The sequence below is a fragment of the Lycium barbarum genome, chromosome 4 (genome assembly GCF_019175385.1).
Source record: "Lycium barbarum isolate Lr01 chromosome 4, ASM1917538v2, whole genome shotgun sequence".
NCBI classification, from domain to species: Eukaryota; Viridiplantae; Streptophyta; class Magnoliopsida; order Solanales; family Solanaceae; genus Lycium; species Lycium barbarum.
Window position 1 is genome coordinate 148,141,432 of NC_083340.1, and position 22,380 is coordinate 148,163,811.

At 32.2% G+C, this 22,380-nt stretch overlaps 1 protein-coding gene across 5 annotated transcripts; it reads left to right on the forward strand.

Annotated features, from left to right (window-relative positions):
* The first annotated feature begins 1,760 nt into the window (after positions 1-1,760).
* LOC132636990 (uncharacterized) lies at positions 1,761-11,496 on the forward strand. Of its 5 annotated transcripts, none has more exons than XM_060354109.1 (15): positions 1,761-1,913; positions 3,634-3,937; positions 4,761-4,889; positions 4,979-5,186; positions 5,691-5,837; positions 6,065-6,139; positions 6,236-6,307; positions 6,394-6,465; positions 7,112-7,183; positions 7,271-7,342; positions 8,251-8,322; positions 8,803-8,946; positions 9,085-9,156; positions 9,687-9,833; positions 11,207-11,496. In XM_060354109.1, exons 2-15 carry the CDS (start codon positions 3,740-3,742, stop codon positions 11,389-11,391), a joined length of 1,665 nt encoding a protein of 554 aa, XP_060210092.1. In that variant the 5' UTR covers positions 1,761-1,913; positions 3,634-3,739; the 3' UTR covers positions 11,392-11,496. The 5 variants fall into 5 exon arrangements, with proteins under 5 accessions (XP_060210092.1, XP_060210093.1, XP_060210095.1 ...); XM_060354110.1 differs by lacking the exon at positions 1,761-1,913 and adding an exon at positions 2,004-2,155 and having other exon boundaries at positions 9,687-9,850; positions 11,207-11,348; XM_060354108.1 differs by lacking the exon at positions 1,761-1,913 and adding an exon at positions 2,005-2,155.
* The last annotated feature ends 10,884 nt before the right edge of the window (positions 11,497-22,380 follow it).

Here is a 22,380-nt window from a genome sequence, read left to right on the forward strand (position 1 = left end):
TATTCAAAATACATATCTTAAACACATTTAACTCTGCGTGTTATGTTTTTCAAAGTAATTATTATATAGAGGATAGGAGAAGGGAAAATGAGGAAGGGGATTATAAAGTGGGAAATTGAACAATTATAGTTTTTGTACTTTGAACAATTATAGGTGTTTCGGTTTTGGGGATGTGAATTTGAGATTTGTAGTTTTGTTGGGGGGTTAAAGTGTAAAAAAAGAAAGTTTGTGTACTGATCTTGACAGCATGTGATCTAATGTTGAAGTACAGGACTTTTTATATCAAAAGAAGCCCTTTTATTTTATTTTTATTTCTTTTGACTTATTAAGGCACGTTTGGTCTGAGAATTTTTCATTTTTTCTCGGAATTTTTTTTTCACTTTATCTGAAATTCAGCTTTTGGCCATAAATTTCCAAATACAACTTTAAAAAATACTTAAAATCTTGTTTTCACTTTCAGTACATTCAAACAACTAAATATTCTTTACAAAAACTGTACCAAATACAATTACATCTTCAACTCCAACTCCGAAATTTCAAAAAAAGTGAAAAATATTTGATTTTCATGGTGTTTGTACTTTTGAACAATTATAGGATTTTAGGATCTTGGGGATGTGAATTTGAAATTTGTCGTTTTGTTGGGGGGCTAAAGTGTAAACAAAGAACGTATGTGTACTGAACTCAACAGCATGGGATCTAATCTTGAAGTACAAGGCTTTTTATATCAAAAGAAGCCCTTTTATTTTTATTTTGTTTCTTTAATTCTTTAGTATCAGGATTAGTTTGTATACAACTTTGATTATATATAATTATAATTATATATATATATATATATATATATATATATATATATTAAGTAATTCTAGTTATCTGGACATAAGTATATGAAGAAAAGAATCACCTAATGTTATTTATTTTGGTGAAATATGGACCTTAAACTTTCAAGGTTTTTATCCACTGTATTGATTGCCAGGACCTTATTGTTGAGTGCATAAAGAGCATGTTCATTTGCAATTTCACCTTTGAGGTAGACTACTAAGGAGGTGATCTATTAAGTGAAATATTTATAGTGAGTGAAGGTGTTGGAAGGAGAAAAACGAAATTACATGTAAAATTATCTCGATAAATTTATAATCAAATCTATCTATAATAGTCATTTTATGTAATTACATTTCACTATAACGATCAAAGTCTTTTGCAATCGATTTCACATTATATTATATGTTCACTATAATAGTATGTGGCTATAGCAGTTAAAAATCTCCAAATAAATAACGTTATTATAGAGAGATATGACTTTACACTATTTTGAAGTCAGTGTAGGCTTAGCGACATTTTTTGAAAATGGGTCAACTCGTTTTTACCCGATCCGTTTATAGCCCAACCCCTTTTTTACCCGGTTTAGTTTTGTCTTCTTCTTCTGGAGAAAAATAAATATTTTATTTTCTTAATTACTAGCAATTCTAACTATTACTGTATTATTAAGGATAGTGACCGAATGAATAAGATTAATTCTTTTTTAACTAAGATTTCAGATTCGAGCTTGTTCTTAATATTAATAGGTTCTGGTAGAAATCATTTTCGATCTTTTGTTGTGAGAATTTAAATTAATCGGAACGTCCGATGTAGGTATCGAATATCCACAACAACAAACAATAATATACTCACTCTAATTCGACAAGTGAGGTCTGGAAGAAATAAAATATATGCACACCTTATTTCTATTTTTATGGATTGAGTCACTATTTTCGATAAATTCACAGCTGGTATCGGATAGCCACAATTTAGAGGATATCCCTTAGATATCCTTACCCTCTGACCATCATTGCAGACTGCAGTGTTTGATGATTAGGCTGACATAACATGTTATGGCAGTTGGAAAAAGGAAGAAAACAAAAAGAACACAGTACTAGGTATTGTAATCCCAACAATATTTACACGAGACTCGGCAAATTCCACTTCTCCAACAAAGATTTGGACACGTGGCACACACCCACAAGCTTGCTTCATTTTTGTGCCTCTCATTATCCGTATAAATAATGCTTATAATGTTATTTATATTTATAAGCTCCAAAAATTTTCTTTTTTCTATTGTGTTCTCATTCTTGAATCCGAAATAAGAAAGGTTTCTTTTGGAGCACTCCCTCTTTTGAAGGTTTTTTTTTTCCTCTTTTTCATTTGGTGACATTTTGATTAGAAAAGATATTTGGATTTGTTGTTGTTGGTATTGAAACAATTGATTATGGGACTTTTTTGAGAGAAACAAAACATTTTTGTTTTTATGATGCATTCTCTTTTCTTGTTATGTAGTTAAGAATTATATTCAAGAAAGACTCTTGGCTCTAACCATAATTTAAACATTTATAATGGGGTGGTTTTTTTTTTTTTTTTTTTGTGAATATTTTTGTGGGGATTTAGTATTGTGCAATATGACTTTTGTCCTCTGACTACTATTCATCTCATCGAAAGAACACCTTTCTATGTTTAGAAACTTTTCTGACTTCAAATTTTTCATTTTACTCTTCATAATGACATGTTGTAGCATAGAAATGTCATGACACGTACGTGCTTCATGATATGAATTAAGTGGATAATTTGGAGGTTAACTATGCAGATGCTCGTTTGTGTAGTGTAATCGAATGAAACCTTTCTACGTTTTGAAATTTTCCCGACTTCAAATTTTCTATTTTACTCTTAATAATGGCATGCTGTTGTAGCATAGAAATTTCAATGACATGTTTAAGATGACAAATTTGGTCTAAGTTCCGTGCTTCAATGATATCAAATGGATATACCATGCGCAGATACCTGTTTATGTAGTATAGTCGAATGATACCTTTCTACGTTTGGAATTTTTTGAGTCTTCAAATTTTCTATTATACTTTGAATAATGGCATGTTAATAGCATAGAAATGTCATGACACGTTTAAGACCATGAGTTCTGTGTAAGTATTGTTCTTCCTAATATGAGTTAAATGGAGAATTTGGAAGTACTATGCGGATGCTTGTTTATGTATAATGTTTCAACAGTATTAGTGAAATTATGATTCTTGATCTTATACCATAAGAAGAAAACAGGGAAATGAAAGACAACAATAATCCAGAAACAAGAGAAGTAGCTCTGCCATTTAGATATTAGGGAGTGTTTGGTTTGAAGGAAATGTTTTCCATTACGTTTTCTCTTGGAAAATAAATGGTTTTCTTGCTTATTTTCTGCAAAATGTTTTCCTCCATACCAAACACACCCTTATTCTTTACTTTACCCCCCTCCTCAATCAAAGTATATATTAGCCTTTTGGTCTTCAAAGTGCAGTTTAGTAAAGAATTTTTTCTGCAAAATGTTTTCCTCCATACCAAACACACCCTTATTCTTTACTTTACCCCGCTCCTCAATCAAAGTATAAATTAGCCTTTTGGTCTTCAAAGTGCAGTTTAGTAAAGAATTTTTACGCTTCCAATGAAAATCGATTATAGCAAGTTATCAGACTTGTTATAAAGAAAAGAATGACATGTTGTTATATGGTGAATCTACTTGATAGCCCAAATACTTATACACTGTCAACTGTCACTGTGTAGAACTTAAAACTCGTAAGAAATCTGACGTCCTACATATATTGCTGATCTTTTTTTCAGGCTTTGAGTGCCTATCATAATCTACAACATGTGGGGTTTGCTCTTTTCTTGAATGGCCATTTATACTGCTCTCTATTAGCGCTCGTCTTGTGATATTCTTAATTAAATGGGGGCTGCTTGTTCATTAAAGAGAGACCCCCATGATGATGATAACATCATTAGAAGAGGTTTCTCAAGTAGACATTTCAAATTTGGGAGCTCGAGTTGTTTAGAATCGCTCCTTCTTGGGCGTATCGTGGATAGTCCTCCGGGAGGAAACAATTGTCCGTCCCTCATGGAATTATGCATTCATAGAATACGTAAGGTGATTGTTTTTGTTTTATAATGTTTCATTAAGCAGAGGCAGATTCGGAATTTGAACTTGATGAGTTCAACCTCTAATGTTTTTAATGCCGAGTCAAAAATTAACTTTGTTTAAATTCTACTGGATTTTCACATATATAAATCATGTTATGTATCGAAAATATTGGGTTCAGTTGGACTCATTCAGAATTTAATCTTGAATGGTTCAACCTTTAATGTTATCTGATGAAATGCTAGTTTCGGAAAAGGCTCAAATATGCCATTGAATTATCGAAAATGGTTCATTTATGCCACTCGTTAATCGTTTGGCTCATTTATGTCATTATCGTTACCAAAATGGCTCATCCATGCCATTTTTTATTAACATCGCGTTTACAATACCAGATATGACACGTGGCCTGCAATTAGAGGTCCACGTCGTTTAGTTAAACCAACAAAAATTTATGAGTCGGGTTTTAGTTTAATTTAGGATTTAATTTGTGCTCGTTTAATTAAACGATGTGGACCTCTAATTGGAGGTCACGTGTCATATCTGATATTGTAAACCCGATGTTAATGAAAAATGGAATGGATGAGCCATTTTGGTAACGACAATGACATAAATGAGCACGAGTGGCATAAATAAACCATTTCCGATAATTCAATTGCATATCTTAGCCTTTTCCGTTCTAGTTTTCACATATATAAATCATGTTACCTTTTGAAAATATTGGGCTCAGTTGAATTCGTTTAGTATAGGTTCTGCATTTGCCTTTGCATTAAGTTTATTGAGTTTTTTTTTTTTTTTTTGATTAAGGAGATATTATGCTTTCTTCTATTAACAGGACATTGACAAATATCATTCATTCTCAATGCTGCCAAGGGATATAAGCCAGTTGATTTTTAACAATCTGGTGTATTCTTATCGCCTTTCGGATGACAGTATCGAAGCTTTTAGAGATTGTGCACTGCATGTAAAATCCCGTCTCACACTGATATCGTATTGAATTTTTTACAAGATCTTATAGGCCTATTTGTTTGAAGTTTTTTTTTTTGTTGACAGGACATGTGGACGGGAGAATATAAAGGAGTTAACAATAATTGGATGGATGTGTTTTCTTCACAAGGATCGTCTTTACTGTCTGTATATATTTTTGGTTCTGAGGTCACGGATTTCGGATTCAGTCTATTACGAAATTGCCCAAACATCGAAGCGTTATCTTTGGATTGTTGTGACCGTATTTCCGAACAGGGGATAAATCAAGTCAGTGGTAGTTATTACTGTTCTCTCTCGCAATAGTTTCTTTCTTCAATTGCCAATCTGTATTGGTTTCCCGTAAAGAAAGAGCGTGCTATATGAACGCAAGAATATCTAGCTGTTTTGCACCATAATTGTTATTGTTGTATTGTTCTATTGTGCATACAGAGTCAGATGTCAATAACAACCATTTCACTATAACTGCCAAGTTTTCTTTGGAACTGATTTTTCATGCTTTGTTATATTATATGTTCTTTATAACAATATTATATGTTCTTTATAACAATATTTTGTTGTAGTAGCCAGAGCAGCGAATTAGGAAGGTTATGTTTTGATTCTTTTTGGTGTTCTCAGCGAATTAGGAAGGTTAATGCACACACAGTTGATTTTTAACGTGTGTGCATTATCTTACTCTTTTACTTGTCGAATTAGGAAGGTTATGTTTTGATTCAAGAAGGTCATGTTTTGATTCAATCTGTTGTTTGATGATGACGATGATTATATTGGTGCCTCGCAGGTTTCTCGAACTTGACATATTTGAGTTTTAGAAAATGTGTTTCGGTTACTGCTGAAGCAATGCAAGCTTTATCCAGCTTAGATAAATTGGTTAAGTTGGATTTCGAGAGGTGTCCACAGATTCATGGAGGATTTGTTCATCTTCAAGGTTGGCTATTGTCCAAATTTATTATGTAAAGGAGAAGCTAAAAAAGATTAATTCTTTTGTATGTAAAAAGGTTTATAATAACTTAACTTATAGTTTACACTTGCTTTCGTTGACATTTTATGCAATAAATTTAATTTTGTTTCGTCATCTTGATGAAGCTCTTTGACATAATGCAGCTCAAAAAAAATCGCATCACCTTAAGATAAAGAGCACTTTATTTGTTTCAGGTTTGTCAAGACTCGAATCTCTCAGTATAAGATGTTGTCAGTGCATTACGGATGCAGACATGGAGCCTCTGGCAGGTATCGGTAGTGAACATGCTTTAAAATCATCGCACATGTCATCTTTTTGCTTGAATTTATGTGAAAATTTGCTCATTATCGCATGGTGTAATTCAGGGCTTGCGAGTTTGAAGGAACTTCAGATCGTGTGTGTCTATATAACAGATTATGGAGTTTCTCTATTGAGAGGTACTAATTAGTATCTCTATTGTAGTACACTTTTGCAATGTCTTATTCTGTAAGCTGTTGTAGTTTCTCATTGCTAATCTTTTTAGGTTTGAACAAACTTGCTGTACTAAATATGGAAGGATCCCATGTTACCACTTCATGTTTGGATACTATTTCAGGTTTGCATTCTTTCGTTTGATTGCCATTTATGACATCTTAACGGCCATTAAAAATGCTTCTCCTGTGGGCGCACTGGATTTACATATGTAGCTACGTGGCAATACACTTTCTTTACATTCTTGCCTCTCGAGGAGATTTTAATTGGTGTGCATGCATATAACGCAAAAATCTAGTTGTCCGATCTATTTGAATTTATACAATAAAAAGTTGTTGCCATCATAGAGAAAATCAGGTTGTCAGAACTTTTGTGTGCACCTATAAAGTCACTTACTGTTGGGGTTTTTTGACCTGCGGACAAGAGCAAGTAGTTCTTTTTTTCCTCCCGCGTAAATGGGATTCAATGGAGGGTTATCAATACCTTGAATTGCAAAATCAGTCATATATCTAACAAGTCAATTAGTATTTAGCGTTCACCATTTTAGCAGTATGTATTCGAGAAGTAGAAGTACCTTAGTAGTAGAAAGTTAAAATGGAAGTGCATTTTCGGAGCATACAGTAGACAAAAGCTCGTCATAATTTCTTATGATTGGACTATATTGTACTCCACTTGTTCTCCTGATAAGGCATCAGCAATGACTTGTTAAAGTTACTCTTATGTGACTGGTAATAGTAGTGTTTCTTATGGAAACATTTTTTTTCTTACAGTGTTTCCTTCGCTGCAGTCGCTGAATCTCAATAGATGTTGCCTAAGAGACGATGGATGTGAAAAGTTTTCAGGTAACCGGAAGATATTATTATTTTCTTGTATGAACTTATTATAGCAAGATAATGTTACACTACAGCCAACTGTTGTATACCGTGCAGCGCTCAGCAATTTGAAGGTGTTGAATTTGGGATTTAACCACATTACAGATGAATGTTTGGAACATCTAAAAGGTCTGTCTTATCGGCTTTGATTATGTTCAATTGAGGGTTATATTTCATTTTTAAGATTTCCTTACTTTGAACCCTTTTCTATGCTTTGGTAGTATGAATGTACGATATACTATACTGAAACTGAAGCTTTAGATTTAATATATTAATCTCTCTCATGTGAAGCAAAATCGGTTTTCTTTCAAAATTGAAAGAACTGCTTCGCCTTTTTTCTTTAAATCACATCTCCAATATCCTGTTCATAGATTTCTCGAATGTGAGGAGAAATCTTGTCGCAAAAACATTAGTTCTAATTTGCATCACTTCACACCTCTGTGCCTGCAACTTAGCCCTGTATATATGTGCTATATTTTGATCCCTGAGAAAAAAATTAGTAGGCGTTTGCACATAGATTTGGTTGAAATTTGGAAAAAAAGAATTTTTGAAGTTGAAAATGGTATTTGGAAATTGAAGTTGTGTTTGGATATGAATTTCACTTTAAAAAAAGAATTGAATTCTGTGAGTGGAAAAGATTTTTCACTTGAAAAACTTCAAACTAGACACTCATCTTCACAAATAAAACAAAAAAACAGCTCAATGTAATACTCCCCAATCAATATTTTGAAAAGAAATGTTGAAAAAATGAAAACAATCTATGTCTAGACGGCTCCCATTAGTGTTAATATCTGATCATGTTAGACTGTTCCTCTGATATTACTGTTGTAATCTCAGATGAACAGTTATTTTGTTTACACTGGTACATTTGTTGTATTTTGCGATTCGAAATGATTTCTGGATAAGGAGAAGTTCTGTTTTTCGCATTTAATTTCTCACGTTGAAAAATGATATTTTCAGACTGTAGAAGTTAACGCCTCTGATTATTTTTTTCCAATGTCTTTTGGTTATTTATTTCGTTGGATCAAATATTGCAGGTCTGACAAAATTGGAAGGCTTGAACTTGGACTCATGTAGGATTACAGATGATGGACTGGCTCATCTAGCTGGTAAACATAAATGTTGCATTGTTCGAGTACCACTTATTTTATGTTCTCATTAATGTTGATAATACGGTCCTGTACTCGAATCAATTCCTGATTATTCAGTTGTCGGAATGGAACTTAGTCGAGTCACTTGACTTTTATTTACATCTTTGAGATAAATTCCAAGGTTAATAAGTCGTCCATGTTAGATGAAAGTTGCAGGCACCCATCGTCTGGAAGCATATGTTAATGTATGTTGCTCCGATTCTCCAAAAAAGTTGCAGCAACCGTGTCCGTTCCTCAAAAAATGGAGTAGTGACATTTTTGAAGAGTCCGAGCATCATAAATGTTAATTACAAAAGAAAGGCTTCAGTTGTATATATGCATTTCACGGGGCACTAGAATCTGTAATGTCATAGGAGTTTCTTAACTTTCTTCAAAGCAGTGAAGCGTCTATTGGTTCTACACGTGTTATGACAGATTTAAGTGGTTCATTTGTTTTAGGTTTGGCCAAATTGGAGGAACTCAACCTCAAATTCACGTTAGTGACCAACGATGGTTTGAAAACATTATCTGGATTGACCTGCCTCAGGTCGCTTAATCTGGATGTGCACCAAATTACAGACTCAGGGCTCGCAGTTCTCACAGGTAAGCCATAGAAAACATGTTTAGCTTGACGCATCAATTCCGCAGCAAAGCATGTTTAGTCGAATCGTATAATTTCTTTTTGGTGTTCTCAGCAAGAAATATAATCTGTAATTTTTTTTTTCGCTCTATGGAGTATAGGTTTAACTGGTCTGACTCACCTGGATCTCTTTGGAGCTCATATAACAGATTCCGGGACAAAGTATCTCGCATGTACGTTTAGAGCAGCTGTTCTTCTTCTCTTACTATATCTTAAGTCTGCTTTCTTGCTCTTTTACGTTTCTATAGCCACCTGTCCCCCTTCTTTTGGTGCCAACGCTAGGGTTCAGTAATCTATATTGTGAGAATTCATCATAAATTGACTACGGTGAACTCGCTTGGGATTAGTTGAGCCTTAGTAGTATGATGTCTTGTGCTTCCTGTAATTTCATCTACAAGTGTCGATCAAGATGAGTCTCTGTGGGACAATATTTGATCTCACCATTTTATTACTTGTCGATCACGTATACTTGCGTGTACATTTGGGAGCAACACTTCTACTTCACTTTATACTTGATGCAGAGAGCTTTATTTACGAATTGGATGTTTCTTTTATTAGCTATTTGCAAACGAATGGTCAATGTCGTTTGTGAATGTCTTGTCGCTAGTCGTTCTAATGGTTGTGATATCATTGTTTGTAAACTACACATATATGTACTTGGGTCGCGCATTCAAATTCTAAATGTGTATCATTGTCTGATTAGATTTCAGAAATCTGCAATCACTTGACCTTTGTGGTGGTGCATTAACGGATGCTGGAGTCGAGAATATTAAGGATCTTTCTTTCGTGATGTTTTTGAACCTGTCACAGAACCGGAATTTGACTGATAAGACCTTGGAGCTTGTTGCAGGTGCGTTTATCTATTCGGTAGGTTACATGAACATGTTGAAATTGAAAATTTAGGCTCATAGTGCTGAACTCATCGTACTTCTGAAATTTTAGCGGCTTTTCACATATATATCCATGTCCGCCTCCCTCTGCATATATATGTATTTCGAAGTTGAGTACTCCATGCATGTGTCAGTGCAAAAGATGAAATTTTAGCGGTTTTCACATATATCCGCCTCCCTCTGCATATATATGTATTTCGAAGTTGAGTACTGCATGCATGTAACAGTGCAAAAGATGAAATTTTCAATCTGCCAAGCTTGTTATCTACTGTTCTACGAATGTCAATATGCTTGAAGCAACTATGTAGTAAGAAGCAAGAAGTAATTGCACGGTTTGTCCTTCAAATTGACCGGTCTTTTAATTTTTCCCCTTCAAATGGGCTGCTCTTTAAATTCTTTCCCTTCAAAATCGAACTTCTGACTAGAGGCGTACGTTCTTCAAGGGCGGAGGCATAACTTGTGAATATTATGATCCGTAACTTATGTCTTTATGCCTCTCCGGGCATAAGTTCGAGTTCGATTTTGAAGGGAAAAAATTAAAGGCCAGCGCAAAATAGGGACAAAAGTGCAAATGACCCAATAATAGTGGAATCTAAAATTCACAAATTTGATGTACGATGTGTTGGGGGTAGCAAAAGCAATAAAAACATGATTTGCCTAATTGGCCCAAATTGACCTGCCCATTTATCAGCATGACCCTTATTAATATGTCAGTTAAATCCATCTAGAAGTTGGGCTGGTTAAGCTGATTTGGGCTAATTTGTAGTCTAAATTATCATGAGAAATATTGTTAAAATATTTTGAAATAGTGTTTTTTCCGTTTCATATGTTGTATAGAGCACTAACAAACAAGATTTTTTTTATCAACTTCGTATAGCAATTAATTAATAAATCATAAGAAAAAAAGTAAGAAAAATTCAATTTAGTAAGAGTTGAACAAGCTCGGCTAAAAAAAAAAAAAAAAAAAAAAAAAAAAAAAAAAAAAAAAGCTCGGCTATGATCCATCGTTTAGCCTATTTTGGCCCGATCTACTCCGGCCCATAGCCTTTGGACGGATTAATGACTTGTCTATTTGATAACATTGGCAACTTTAGCCCATTCAAATTCAACTTTCACCCTCCTATTTGGCACGCCCTCCTATTTGACACCATTAGTCCCAAAGGCAGATTGAATCGCATCCCGTATGCATATGCACAAAAAAAAGTTTAAACATGTAAGTATATAATATATTACATTCATTCTGGACCGTTGACTCTAAATTCTAGATTCGTCTTTGCGTTTATCTTTGTTCTATGTCATAAGCCTAATTTTGACATTTCCTCTAAAAATGCAGAATTGAAGTTGTTGGTATATTTAAATGTCTCAAATTCTTGTATCACCAATGATGGATTGCAATATTTGAAGCCTCTGAAGAATTTACAATCATTGGATTTGGAATGTTGCAATGTGACAGCATCTGAGATTAAGAAACTTCAAGATAATGTCCTTTTAAATCTTGTAAGATATAGGCCTAATTAACTCTTCAAGTTTCATCATGTAACATACAGTAAATAGACAAATCATTTATTGATATGTAAAATAGTCAAAAAAAAAACAAAATAACAGCAAAGAGGTATATATATATTACTATATAATATAAAAGGGAATGTGAGGACTTTTGTAGTCCTCACAAGAGTTTCCCAAATTTTTAAAAAAAATTTAAGTAATTACTTTTATGTCCTAATTATATTTATTTAAGTAAATTTTTTGATTTTTTATTTTTAAGGCCTACTTTTCAAAAGCTATCGAACCTGGGGACTTTTGTAGTCCTCACAATAATTTCTAATTCTTTAAAAAAAAATTAATTAATTACTTTTAGGTCCTAATCTTATTTATTTAAGTCAAATTTTTTATTTTTTATTTTTAAGGTCTACTTTCAAAAGCTATCGAACCTTCTGCCTCATTTTTCATGTTCTTTGATTTTCTGGTTCGTGCTCGATATCCGCATTTGAGCCCAATTAATCTAGATAATTAGCACTGTATCGCGCCTATTCGGAGGGAACGCTTCCTCCAAAGATTTTTTTCATATCCATGTTCGAACCCCTAATCCCTAATTAAGAGAAGAGCAGCTCCATCCGCTGCACAAGTTAAATTATGTATTTGTCTTAAAAGTTCATTAACTATGTATAGATTATTTATTTAGAACTAAATAACTTCAGAAAATTAGGATACATAAGTTATAAATGTCAAATTCTGGCTCCGCATTTGATTTGATGTAAATAATTTTATCAAAATGGAAGTTAAAATATTAAAGGAGTGGAATGAAAATTTTGCTTTTATATAACTACCCACTTGTGGGACTACAATGAGTATATGGTTGTTGTTGTTGTTGTACACTTGTACTAACACAGATTATATTTTTTTAGTTAAAATATCTACTTTTATATCTTGAGTTTGGGCTCGGACTTAGCACGGACTTCACATAACTAGTATATATATATATAAAAGAATGGGTTTATGATTTTAGCTTTTTAATTTTACTCAATGTGAGCAATATCTTCGATCTGTTTCATTTTATATGATACCATACAAGCATTTCTTTATATTTTGCATATGTTTTAACTTTAAATTTTGATTTACGCTTAATAATATAAATTCTTTTAGCCACATATTTTACGATGATTTTCCTAATTTATTAATTAGTGTTGAAACCTAGTATTGATGACCCAGTTCTCATGAAGCATATTAAATAAAGAACCAACCCAACGAGGGACGAGTGATGAGTGATGAGAACAAGGCGAGAAACCAATAGATAGTGATGACATTTGGCACTCATTCAATGCATAGGATAATGGCAAATAGGTACAGCTTAGGTCGGCTTTACTAATTACTTTGACCATATTATATATCGATTAAATTTATATACATCAATAATATAAAAATCTATATTATTAGTAATACGTGATCCTACCTTTTTTAAATAATAGTCATATTATTGTTTAAATCCCATGTGTTATTTTTCTTTTTGGTTTGTCCCTTTCTTTTTTCCATATTTAATAAGTCGGCAAGTCAAGCATGTTACATGGCTAGTTTTAAACCATAAGATTTAAAAGATTTTTTTGCTATTTTGCATAGTTTTAATTTAAGATCAAAAGATTCAATAGTCTCCTTTTATATCTTAAATTCTGTCAAGTCAAATTAAGACACTTAAATTGTGTGGAAGTATTAATCTATACGTATCGGCACCTTTTATTTCGTTACTTAAACGAATTAAGATTAGTCAGGAATTGCACAAGAGGACGCTATAAGTAACAATAGAGCAAAAAAACATGCAACGAGATCCACAAAGATAACTAGGCTCTGGGGACAAGCAATGTTCGGAGGTACTTTCGTTGGTATGTCAATAACAAGCACGAGGCAACTAAGTTGGTATGAAAGAATTGTTGTGTCGCGGGAAATCCTTTTCTATATTAGAATTCAGATAGACGAAAGGTGTAATAAAGGTGAAATTATTATTAATGTTTTATATACAATAACATATTTAGTGTAATCTCACAGATGGTTTGAGAGGGTGGGGGGGGGGGGGGAGGTTACGCAGACCTTAATCCTACCTCATGGAGGTAGAGATAAATCCTCGACTCAAGTAGAGCATTTCAAAGCAGTTTTGAAAGGAAATACGAAAGTGGAGAAGACATGCATGATAATTAATAAGGAACATAACATTCAGAAAAATGGAGCAGTAAAACAGCGAAATAATACGATGAACGAAGCACAAGAAACATGTGGTAACAGAAATCGAAGAGCAAGAAATTATGAAAATAATGCTAATACTACTGATAAAAAAAAAAAAACAGAAACGACATATGATGCTCCAAACTACCATCAAGCCTCCGCAAAACAACCAGCTCATCAGACAAAACAAATCATTTGTTGATATAGTGATTTATTGAAGAACTTGTATATTATTAGATCCCCTAAAAATAATTTTACATATATAATGGGACATAACAAAGGTTGGAATCTGTTTTATATATCATTATCCCTTTGCATATAAAAACAAGGCCTCAATATTTCCCCAATTATCTTACGTGGTTTGTGTATTTATCTACATCATCATCATCACATGGCTTGTCAACTTGTCCGTTGCAATATGCAAATTTCTGTGGGTCCTTTTAACTGCTAAATTTGAATGGTAATAATTGAACTTTAACTTTAGTGTCTATATATACTTGATAAATTTTTTAATATAAATAAATTGTTTGAACAAAAGTTATTGAATTGGTTGTACTAGTATCCAGACTTCTAATTCCTCTCATGATTCACGGTACATTTGGTTTCTGAAGCATGAGAAGCTGCAGTATGATATGAGCAGATATGATTGTAATCTTTATTTTCATTTTAAAAGATTAGGAAAAATGTATAAATAATTTATATTTCACCTCTATAAGATACAAGTTTTTTGAATAAATTTGCCTTCGTTGCTAGTCTTTGTACAAGTATACTCATTGCGCTACAAAGCTAAGGTATGGGCAAAATCTACGTTAAATATTGCCGTTCCAAAATAAGTACAAGGATAAACTTTTTCTCTCAGGTATATTTTTTCTTTCATCACATATTTTTTCACGTAAAATTCATAAGATGACTTATTTTAATTGCCTTCCAAAGTAATTAAACTTCAACTTTAAATAAAAATAATTGAATTAAATATTGCTCTAATTTTTGAAGTATATATATTAAAAATAATTAATAAAATAGTTAGAGTAGTAGATGTGATCGATCACATTCTTTATCTTCGAAGAATTTTATACATTTTAAAGATGCAATATATAATTATAATAGATAGAAAAATCTTGGCAAAATGGTAAAAACTATCATCGTGTGACAAGCAGAGATAACTAGTTCGAGCTATGAAATCATGGTTTCTTGCAAAAATATAAGGTAAAATTGCATATTTATGATTTAATATCATCTGATCCTTTATCAATAGTACATATAGCAAGAGTTTAATTCATCGAACTACCTTTATTTATATATTTGAAGTCATATAAGGTGCTGTTATATCATTTTGTTTTGAGCTTGATATTTATGAAGAAAACAAGAGGAAAAAGGGGAAAAGTTTTGATACTTTGCATTTTTGGCTGTCCCCAGCCCAAAGTAGCTAGCTAGTCCCAAGTAGGGACATGTAATTATTTCCGTTATAATCTATTAATCCTTTTTGTTTTTTGCTTTTTGCTTTTGTAGCTGCTTGCATAATATCAGTTTGCACCTATCCAAAACAAAAAGGATAAGAACAAATTAATGCCATATTAAAGGGTATCAATTAAGAGAAGGGAGCTTTAGTTATCTAGTAACTAATTGATCCACCTTAAACAAGATCAAGCCTTGGTTTTTTTTAATCTAAAATTACTGCAAGAGTGAGCAAGAAAATTAAATATGCCTGTCGATGAATATTGATATTCTACATTTGCGACATATTGCCTATGCAGAGGCGGATTCAAGATTAAGGTTTTAGCACTAAGAAAATCGTACATTTAAAATTGGCTATATAATTAATATTTATCAAAATTTTAGTGGACTTCCACATATTTATATATATTCCACATCCAAAATACTGGACTCGAATGATCGATCATGTGTAGAAACACTAGATCCGTTCCTATGCCTAGGTGAGTTGGGTGGTTTTTTTTTCTTCTTCTTCAATTTTGTACGGCTTCAAAGTAAAAAAAAGTAGTATAGAGCAAATATTCCTTACACTTGATCACCAAAAAACAAAAAAAAGGAAAAATTAGCTAATAATAAATTTTAAAGCTAAATAACAAAATTTATCGCTAATTCAATTTAGCAATAAATTAGAGCTAGGAATCATAAAAAGACGTTAGTTGCGACTTGCGAATAATTTAGCGATAGTTCTTATTTAGTCACAAGGTTTATAGTTAGTTTTAATTTTTTTTAGTGGATGCCTCTCATTTTCAGAACCTTATCTAGAATTTAAAATGCCTTTAGCTGGGAAAAGCTAATATAGGTGACAAAGCTAGGAAGATGACAATGTCATGGTCATAGATCCTATTACTATCAAATACAGCTTCTATGTATATATTTGCCAATAGGAGCCATAATTTTTGGACTATACTATATAACACATTTATAAATATATAACTGTGTGTAACCAACTATCTATGAGTCGGATACCAACCAAATACACATTGAAAGCAGCTACCAACTGGTTTGCTTTTTTGTTATAACCCTTTCTTTTCCTATTTTTGTCTTTTTGGAAGAATTACAAAAGGTAAAAAAAAAAAAAAAAAAAAAGATGTTTGATGAGAATCGAATTCCACACGTAAAGAGTACAAAATAATAGCTTTATCGATGAGTTACTACTATTTTGCTTTGGATACAAATTGGTTGGAAAGATAGGATACAAATTGGTTGGAAAGATATTTAAGTCGGTAGAAACAAGGACTTCATATATAAGTAGTTACTAGCAGGGGCGGAGCCACATATGGCTTAAGGGGTTCATCCGAACCCTCTTCGAAGAAAAATTATACTGTTTATACATGGTTAAAATTATTTTTTTATTAATAGATAGTATATGTTGAAACCTCTTGAACTTTTTCGTGTGTTTACTTCTTCATATTTTGAACCCCCTTATCTCAAAATCTGGCTCCGCCACTGGTTACTAGAGGTGACAAAATCAACCTATATTTTTAGTAATCCATCCAATATGTTCAAATTAATGAGTTACGTAATGACCTGTTAGCCAACTGGCCCAACAGATTGAACTTGAAGACGTATCAAATTTTTATTGTACCAAAAGATGTCAAAATATCACTCAGACTCAAATATAAAAATCGAATTTTGAGTTTGAAACTTAAGTAAATCCTAAAGAATTTAAGAAAAATACATTAATCTTATTCTTTTTCAAAAAATAAAAAATAAAAAGGACAACAAGAGCCTTATTAGATACTGCTGACTTTAGTATCTTATAAGGTTTACGACCCACCTCCAAGAAATCAAGTTAAATGACAATTTCAACAAGAAGATGATGCCTACTGATCAGGTAAATAGAGAAATTGTAACTTCCTCTATGTAAAGCTCTTTCGTCGAGTCATGCGCGATCATGACAAAACTCAAGGAAGAAACATTACTTAACTTCGTGCCAGCAACCGCGACAAGACAAGGGGGGTTCTTCGGATTGGGCGATCATATTTGGCAAGATTGAGATATGACCTGTTGTTTGACCCAATCATTTTTCCCAAAATAAACTTCGAACATATATAAATTGTTTAACTTATTTATTGACTTGACATAGCTAATATTTTGCTCGGCCCAAATTTGGCCCAACCTTCTCATTTGCACATCAGACATTCACATTTGCCATGGCATTATAGGTTTTTTTTTTTTTTTTTTTAATTTTGTGTGTGTGTATATATAACTACTTTAGTCGGCCACGAACCAGTTTGGTTTTTGGTCAATTTTGGTACACCAAAAAATGATTGAAATATGAAATACGAGTATAATTTCATGAAGTTTCATTTTCTCACGTAATGTAATGAAGAAAGCCTTGTCTAAAACACAGAAGGTACTCAATTTGCATAAGTAAAGCTCATCACGAGTAAAATACTTATTGCACTCTCATTAATTTGCAATATAATGCGGCAGAAATTTGTACAATTTTCTTAGCTCTTAAATAAGTAATTAAATGTAGCTTGGTCACCTGTCAATAGGAGTAATATTTAAGTTTTTGAAAGAAAAAAAGTTAACTGCTTGGAAATTTTTTCAGACGATTCCTCTTTTTGTGATTTGTTTTAAAAGAGATTAGCTTCACCCTTTAACTTTCTCCGTTTTTTATTAGATAATGTTAATTCATCATTTAGGCAATTAAAGCTCCTCGGAGGGTAGGTATTTCATCAGCTCAAAAATATTCTTAACATTACACGATATTGTTTGTCTTATATCAAGTAACATATATTCCTAAAGGGCGCATACAATTAAGAATCTCACTACATTTTATATGTATCTTCTTCACCTACCGATCAAAAACGTTATCCTCATTCTTAGGGGCGGAGCCACGTTAGCTCCAAGGGGTTCATCCTCGGTGAAAAATTACAGTGTATTTTAAAAGTTAAAATTATTTTATTATGTATATATAGTAGATAAAATTATTTTATTATGTATATATAGTAGATGTTGAATCCCCCGACTTCTTCGTGTATTTACCTTTTAGAATTTTTGAACCCCCTAGATGAAAACCGTGGCTCCGACACTGCTGATTCTCAACAATCTTCCATCAAACTAATTTTCGAATGCCGTTTTATCTCCTGAGCTTATCTAGAAGTTCACGGTACGTACTCAACCAAGTATTTTAAAGCCACTATACGATTCACTATACGGTTCATTAGCTTTTTCTTCTTTTTATGTACAGTATGTCTTTGAAGCGACAAGTAAAGCAGTAAATCAACTCGTAGATGACAAATGTACTAGAACTGACCTTATATCATTTCCATACTCGTCTCACCGATTTTGGCTTTTATACTAGTTTAGTCAATTTAATAATACTCTTAATATGAAGTAATATTGTCTGTTTTCAAATCAATGCCATGATTTCTCCTATAAGATCCGTATTAATATTATTATGAATATCACTCCACTCCATATATAACGTCTTTGCTTTTTCAAACAGCCAATATGACACTTTATTCGTGCACCTAGCACTTAACTATTCAGTAATAGCGATTGATTTTCTAGCAATTCCCGTGGCCAAAATTACATTCTCCACCACTCAACCAACTGCTGTCATCCATAATAAATTAAGGTTATTCTTAAAAATTAATCTTATTTTGGCCATTAATTAAGGAGCTTGTCAGTTCCCATTTTATAAAAAGTAACGGAGCATAATTATTTCAAATATCAAAAAGCGAAACTTAGAAAATCCAAAATCATTCCAAACCATTGACACCTGTAAAAAGCACAAAACGTCCGTCATTAAAGTAAATTAAGTAGCATGATTTTTGAAACTTCAAAAAAAAAAAAAGTTTATGACATCTTTACGCGAGATTTTCATTTTTTATATACAAGAGAAGCAAAAACATTTCATCTACTCAAATTATAAGAGGCTAACTGATCTTATTTTCTCTAAAAAAAAAAAAGGTTAATAAATCACTAAAACGAAGAAACACACCTCCCATAAATACGTGAGAACACATGAATAATGGCGTTATAACGTGAAAAAACGGAATCGACGGAAAAGCTTCATTTCACAATGGAGGTGGAAAATTTGGTCTGCCATTATAATGAACTGGATGATGATTAAGAACAGAATTTATTGCCGTTCCAAAATAAGTAAAAGGATAAACTTTTTCTCTCAGGTATATTTTTTCTTTCATCACATATTTTTTCACGTAAAATTCATAAGATGACTTATTTTAATTGCCTTCCAAAGTAATTAAAATTCAACTTTAAATAAAAATAATTGAATTAAATATTGCTCTAATTTTTTGAAGTATATATATTAAAAATAATTAATACAATAGTTAGAGTAGTAGATGTGATCGATCACATTCTTTATCTTCGAAGAATTTTATACATTTTAAAGATGCAATATCTAATTATAATAGATAGAAAAATCTTGGCAAAATGATAAAATTATCATCGTGTGACAAACAGAGATAACTAGTTCGAGCTATGAAATCATGGTTTCTTGCAAAAATATAAGGTAAAATTGCATATTTATGATTTAATATCATCTGATCCTTTATTAATAGTACATATAGCAAGAGTTTAATTCATCGAACTACCTTTATTTATATATTTGAAGTCATATAAGGTGCTGTTATATCATTTTGTTTTGAGCTTGATATTTATGAAGAAAACAAGAGGAAAAAGGGGAAAAGTTTTGATACTTTGCATTTTTCGCTGTCCCCAAAATAGCTAGCTAGTCCCAAGTTGGGACATGTAATTATTTCCATTATAATCTATTAATCCTTTTTGTTTTTTTGCTTTTTGCTTTTGTAGCGGCTTGCATGATATCAGTTTGCACCTATCCAAAACAAAAAGGATAAGAACAAATTGATGCCAAATTAAAGGGTATCAATTAAGAGAAGGGAGCTTTAGTTATCTAGTAACTAATTGATCCACCTTAAACAAGAACAAGCCTTGGTTTTTTTTAATCTAAAATTTCTGCAAGAGTGAGCAAGAAAATTAAATATGCCTGTCGATGAATATTGATATTCTACATTTGCGACATGTCGCCTATGCAGAGGCGGATTCAAGATTAAGGTTTTAGCACTAAGAAAATCGTACATTTAAAATTGGCTATATAATTAATATTTATCAAAATTTTAGTGGACTTTCACATATTTATATATATTCCACATCCAAAATACTGGACTCGAATGATCGATCATGTGTAGAAACACTAGATCCGTTCCTATGCCTAGGTGAGTTGGGTGGTTTTTTTTTCTTCTTCTTCAATTTTGTACGGCTTCAAAGTAAAAAAAAGTAGTATAGAGCAAATATTCCTTATACTTGATCACCAAAAAACAAAAAAAAAAAGGAAAAATTAGCTAATAATAAATTTTGTAGCTAAATAACAAAATTTGTCGCTAATTCAATTTAGCAATAAATTAGAGCTAGGAATTATAAAAAGACGTTAGTTGCGACTTGCGAATAATTTAGCGATAGTTCTTATTTAGTCACAAGGTTTATAGTTAGTTTTAATTTTTTTAGTGGATGCCTCTCATTTTCAGAACCTTATCTAGAATTTAAAATGCCTTTAGCTGGGAAAAGCTAATATAGGTGACAAAGCTAGGAAGATGACAATGTCATGGTCATAGATCCTATTACTATCAAATACAGCTTCTATATATATATTTGCCAATAGGAGCCATAATTTTTGGACTATACTATATAACACATTTATAAATATATAACTTTGTGTAACCAACTATCTATGAGTCGGATACCAACCAAATACACATTGAAAGCAGCTACCAACTGGTTTGCTTTTTTGTTATAACCCTTTCTTTTCCTATTTTTGTATTTTTGGAAGAATTACAAAAGGTAAAAAAAAAGAAAAAAAGATGTTTGATGAGAATCGAATTCCACACGTAAAGAGTACAAAATAATAACTTTATCGATGAGTTACTACTATTTTGCTTTGGATACAAATTGGTTGGAAAGATAGGATACAAATTGGTTGGAAAGATATTTAAGTTGGTAGAAACAAGGACTTCATATATAAGTAGTTACTAGCGGGGGCGGAGCCACATATGGCTAAAGGGGTTCATCCGAGCCCCCTTCGAAAAAATATTACACTGTTTACACATGGTTAAAATTATTTTTTATTAATAGATAGTATATGTTGAAATCCCTTGGACTTTTTTGTGTGTTCACTTCTTCATATTTTTAACCCTCTTATCCCAAATCTTGGCTCCGCCACTGATTACTAGAGGTGACAAAATCAACCTATTTTTAGTAATCCGTCCAATATGTTCAAATTAATGAGTTACGTAATGACCTGTTTGCCAACTGGCCCAACAGATTGAACTTGAAGATGTATCAAATTATTATCGTACCAAAAGATGTCAAAATATTATTCAGACTCAAATATAAAAATCGAATTTTCAGTTTGAAACTTAAGTAAATCCTAAAGAATTTAAGAAAAATACATTAATCTTATTCTTTTTCAAAAAATAAAAAAAGGATAGCAAGAGCCTTATTAGATACCGTTGACTTTAGTATCTTATAAGGTTTACGACCCACCTCCAAGAAATCAAGTTAAATGACAATTTCAACAAGAAGATGATGCCTACTGATCAGGTAAATAGAGAAATTGTAACTTCCTCTATGTGAAGCTCTTTCGTCGAGTCATGCGCGATTATGACAAAACTTAAGGAAGAAACATTACTTAACTTCGTGCCAGCAACCGCGACAAGACAAGGGGGGTTCTTCGGATTGGGCGATCATATTTGGCAAGATTGAGATATGACCTGTTGTTTGACCCAATCATTTTTCCCAAAATAAACTTCGAACATATATAAATTGTTTAATTTATTGACTTGACATAGCTAATATTTTGCTCGACCCAAATTTGGCCCAACCTTCTCATTTGCACATCAGACATTCACATTTGTCATGGCATTATAGGTTTTTTTTTTTTTTTTTTTTTTTTTTTTAAATTTTGTGTGTGTATATATAACTACTTTAGTCGGCCGCGAACCAGTTTGGTTTTTGGTCAATTTTGGTACACCAAAAAATGATTGAAATATGAAATACGAGTATAATTTCATGAAGTTTCATTTTCTCACGTAATGTAATGAAGAAAGCCTTGTCTAAAACACAGAAGGTACTCAATTTGCATAAGTAAAGCTCATCACGAGTAAAATACTTATTGCACTCTCATTAATTTGCAATATAATGCGGCAGAAATTTGTACAATTTTCTTAGCTCTTAAATAAGTAATTAAATGTAGCTTGGTCACCTGTCAATAGGAGTAATATTTATGTTTTTGAAAGAAAAAAAGTTAACTGC